This window comes from Cenococcum geophilum (assembly GCF_001692895.1).
Source record: "Cenococcum geophilum 1.58 unplaced genomic scaffold K441scaffold_145, whole genome shotgun sequence".
Taxonomy (NCBI): Eukaryota; Fungi; Ascomycota; class Dothideomycetes; order Gloniales; family Gloniaceae; genus Cenococcum; species Cenococcum geophilum.
In genome coordinates, this window is record NW_027137703.1 from 27,268 (window position 1) to 30,979 (window position 3,712).

The 3,712-nt window shown below is 59.4% G+C and overlaps 2 protein-coding genes across 2 annotated transcripts; both read right to left on the minus strand.

The window, feature by feature from the left end:
- Positions 1 to 1,482: 1,482 nt before the first annotated feature.
- K441DRAFT_599286 (AMP-dependent synthetase and ligase) lies at positions 1,483 to 2,850 on the minus strand (the record flags this gene model as incomplete). The annotated part of the gene is made up of 1 exon (XM_067645143.1): positions 1,483 to 2,850. One exon carries the CDS (start codon positions 2,848 to 2,850, stop codon positions 1,483 to 1,485), a length of 1,368 nt encoding a protein of 455 aa, XP_067496034.1.
- Positions 2,851 to 3,090: 240 nt separating this feature from the next.
- K441DRAFT_499826 (CoA-dependent acyltransferase) lies at positions 3,091 to 3,708 on the minus strand (the record flags this gene model as incomplete). The annotated part of the gene is made up of 1 exon (XM_067642007.1): positions 3,091 to 3,708. A coding segment is annotated over one exon (618 nt), but the record flags the coding sequence as incomplete, so codon positions are not given.
- Between the last annotated feature and the right edge of the window lie 4 nt (positions 3,709 to 3,712).

Consider the following 3,712-nt stretch of genomic DNA (forward strand, 5'->3'; position numbering starts at 1 on the left):
GTACGAGCCGGTGCTCTTTAGGCGCTACGCCGGCAGGCAATGAGGTCGTTCTTCGGTTTCTGAACCTTTATCACGGAAGCAGCGTCTGGGTGGGCTGTTTCAGGTAGCCTCGTCTCTGCTCGGAGGTCAGTCCCATCTTGCCCCACCCCCCTGGTGAAGCTTTGCTTGTGTATACGTCTCGAGTTGTGGTTAGTCGGTCAGACGACAACCGTCGCTGAAGCACCGACGCTGCAGGTACATGCTGCCTTCGCTGTAACTGTCCAGGCTCTACGCCCTCAGCGAGCTGCTGTGGGTATGTCTGTGAAGAGCTACGGCCTGGCCGGCCGGTACAGAGCTCCCATCCGGTGCCATGGCCATACCAGAACAAATTTAGATCCGCTGCCGACTGTTTTCGATGCAGCCGGGTGTGCTTGGAAGCTGCAATCGCCGACGCATACAGTTGTCGGCTTCTTATTCTGGTCAGGTCGAGACCGCCTTCCGGCTGCCATGTCTGCCATGCGCGCTACGCCGGGCCGACCGAGCGGGCCGCAACACCGAAGGCACGAGTCATGAAGGGTTGTTGCTGGTCTCCTCTCTAGATTCAGCTCCAGCACTGTAGGAGTGAGTTCACGTCCTCAGTTTGCAGACCAAAGAACCGCTGTATGCCTAGGGTGCGATAGTTATCCTCGAAAGAGTCGCTGCGCCCGATAATATATGATTCCCTTTTCCATTTGTTTTTTATTATAAGCGGCCTTCTACCGTCTTGATTCCTTCTTGTGCTTCTCCTCCCGACGAGCAGGCTGGGCCGGGAAGAAGGTGGCTCGGGATGCCCGGTTCGGCCGAACGGCCTGGTCCAGCTCGTATCACCTAGCTAAGACGGTTTGGCCTACTCCCCGATGTTGCTGCGGGAGTCGAGGCATGGCCATAGCGCGTGGCAACAGTGAGCGCAGGTCTCCGCGCGTTCACGTGCGGACATAAGCATACAATGTGCTGCCCCTCTGCGACCCAGCGAAACCTCGGCAGTATTCTCCTGGCAGTGCGAGAAGAAAGCGTGAAGAAGCCTCGAGCGGGTTGTGCGTCCGGTAGCCTGCAGCGTTATAAGGCGAATGTCGTTCTGCTTAACATGCTGCGCCGGTAGCACTAGCGTAGAGATCTTATTAGCTTGCTGCATCTTTAGCGATCTGGGGCCCGGTCGGGACCCAGCGCGCCGGCTCTGTATGGGTCCGCGCCCGGCTTGCGAACGCGCAGCGGATAGGCGCGCTTTGAAGCTGGAGCATCGTCGAGCGACTCCTCCGGTCGAAGTGTACACCTCCGAGTCGGACCCGCGCCGTCTCTAGGTCCTTACCGCGTGCAGGCTTGGGCTGGCAGAAGGTGGTAATGGTCGGGCCGGGTTCTTCCTCGGGCACAATACTAGGTCAAGGGCTGTACTGTAGTCCCGGCTCGCAATCTAAGGGAACGCTTGGCCGGGCGACGTCGCGGAGTCTCGGTGGCCCAGCTCGCCGTCTACGCACTCGCCGATGTCGGGACGACGGCATAATCGTACCACGGGGCGTCGCGCCTAGCACCACGATCTGCATGCTCCACCTCGGCCGGCTCGATCCGGTGGCCGCGGATCTTGAGCTGCCGGTCCATGCGCCCAAAGAACTCGATCTGGCCATCTTTTGGCCGGTAGCGCGCGCGGTCGCCCGTCCGGTATGCCCTTACGAGCTGGCCGTCGATGGTGACCTGGACGAAGCGGTCACGGTCCAGGGCCGGATTGGTGTATCCTCGAGCGAGCCCGTCTCCGATAACGACAGCCTCTCCCATTACACCGACTGGGACGAGCTGCTGGTGTGGGTCCATCACGAAGGCCCACGAGTTGCTCACAGCCCTCCCGATAGGAACGCCATTAGTAAACATTTCGTGCTCGGGAAGCTCGTAGATAGTGCTGACGATGGTCGTTTCCGTAGGACCCCATGCATTGTAGACCGCGCCCTGTACAAGAGCTTGCGCCGCAATCGCATCACGCCTGTCCAACCGATCGCCACCGGTGAAAAGGACGTCTAGATTGCGGAGAGCTTCCGGCATATTAACTATACACTGCTTGAGTAACGTAGGCGTAATCATGGCCGCGGAGATCTGCTCCCGCGCAAACAGAACACCAAGGGCTTTGGCATCAAACGAGGTAAAATAATCGATGCACACCAAAGTTCCTCCGTTTAGGAGCGTAGCATACACCTCCCACGCCGAGACATCAAAGGCAATGTTGGTTAAGTGCGCGACGCGAGCTGCGTAAGGCATCTTAGACATGGAATTGCTCTGTTTCACGAGTCGCACGATGCTCCGGTGCTCGACCATGACGCCCTTAGGCGTGCCCGTCGACCCGGATGTAAAGATGACATATGCAAGGCTTGTGGCGGAGGGTCCAGGACTAGCGCGTGTACTGTTATCTGGCACATTATGGCCTAGGGTGTCATCGATCCGGACGAGCTTAACGTCGGCTAGTTGAAGCTCTGGAGCAGACACATCAGAACCGAGTAGGACCAGCTTGTGGTTGGGTATTGCCGACAGGATCGCCTCGATGCGAGCAGCCGGAACATTAACGTCCAGCGGTAGATATGCCAGGTTGGCCTTAAGGATGCCGAGGAAGGCGACGATTGTCTGACACGATCTAGGTGCCAGCACTCCGACCAGTGTCTCGGCTGGTATGCTGCGCCGACGCAGCCAGGTGGCGAGCTCGTCAGACTGCCGGTCCAGCTGAGCATAGGTCAGCTGCGAGGACGAGTCCTTAACAGCCGTCGCGTCTGGGCAAGCGGCCACCTGCTCGCGGAAGACGTCGACCAAACTCGACTCGCGGGGGTACTCGGTTCTCTCGATTTCCAGCAGGCCCATGCTACGAAGCTCTGCGAGCCCGTTGGTGAGTGGCAGGGCCACGATCGGCGTCTGTGGCTGCTCGAGGCTCTGGCGAAGAACCTCCTGGAAGACAGAGACCACGCCGTGTATAGTCTCGGGCTCGAACAAGTCGGTGGCAAAGTACACGACGCCGCCTAACTTCCCTTCTTGCTGGAAGAGATGAAACTCTACGTCAAAGCGAGTGGATATAGCCGCCGATACGGGTTCACATACTAAGCGCTCCAGCTCGATCTTGCTGAGGTCCTGCTGAGAGTGGAGGGCAAACACCAGCTGCACCAGTGGGTTTCGCGATGTGTCTCTTGAACCGGATAGGAGGGTTGACACGATGCGTTCGAACGGGACATCTTGGTTCTCGAACGCCGCTGTCGTTGTTAACCGGACCTGCTGCACCAGTCCGTCGAATGTGTCGTCGTCTCTAACCGTGATCCGCATACACTGCCTGTTAACAAAGAAGCCGATTAGGTGCTCCAGCTCGGGCCGGTTACGGTTAGCGATCGGCGTGCCGATGGTGGCGTCTTCAACGCCCGTGAGGCGGTAGTGGGCTGCGCGGAACGCCGCGAGCAGCACGGTAAAAGAGGTCGTCTGATGGGCTCGGCAGAATGCTCGGAGTCTGTCGTATACCTGACCTTCGATGACCAGCGGGACAGCGCCGGCCTGGCCCGACAGCACGGCCGGGCGTAGCCGGTCGGCCAGAAGCTCGGCCGGAGTGCTGTCCGCCAGCTGCTTGGTCCAGTACTCGAGCTGCAGCTGGTGCTCGGCCACCTGCTCTGGCTGCTTCTGCCACGCGGAAAAGTCGCGGTACTGGATTGGGAGCGGGCTCACTTGCGCCAAGGGGTCCTGG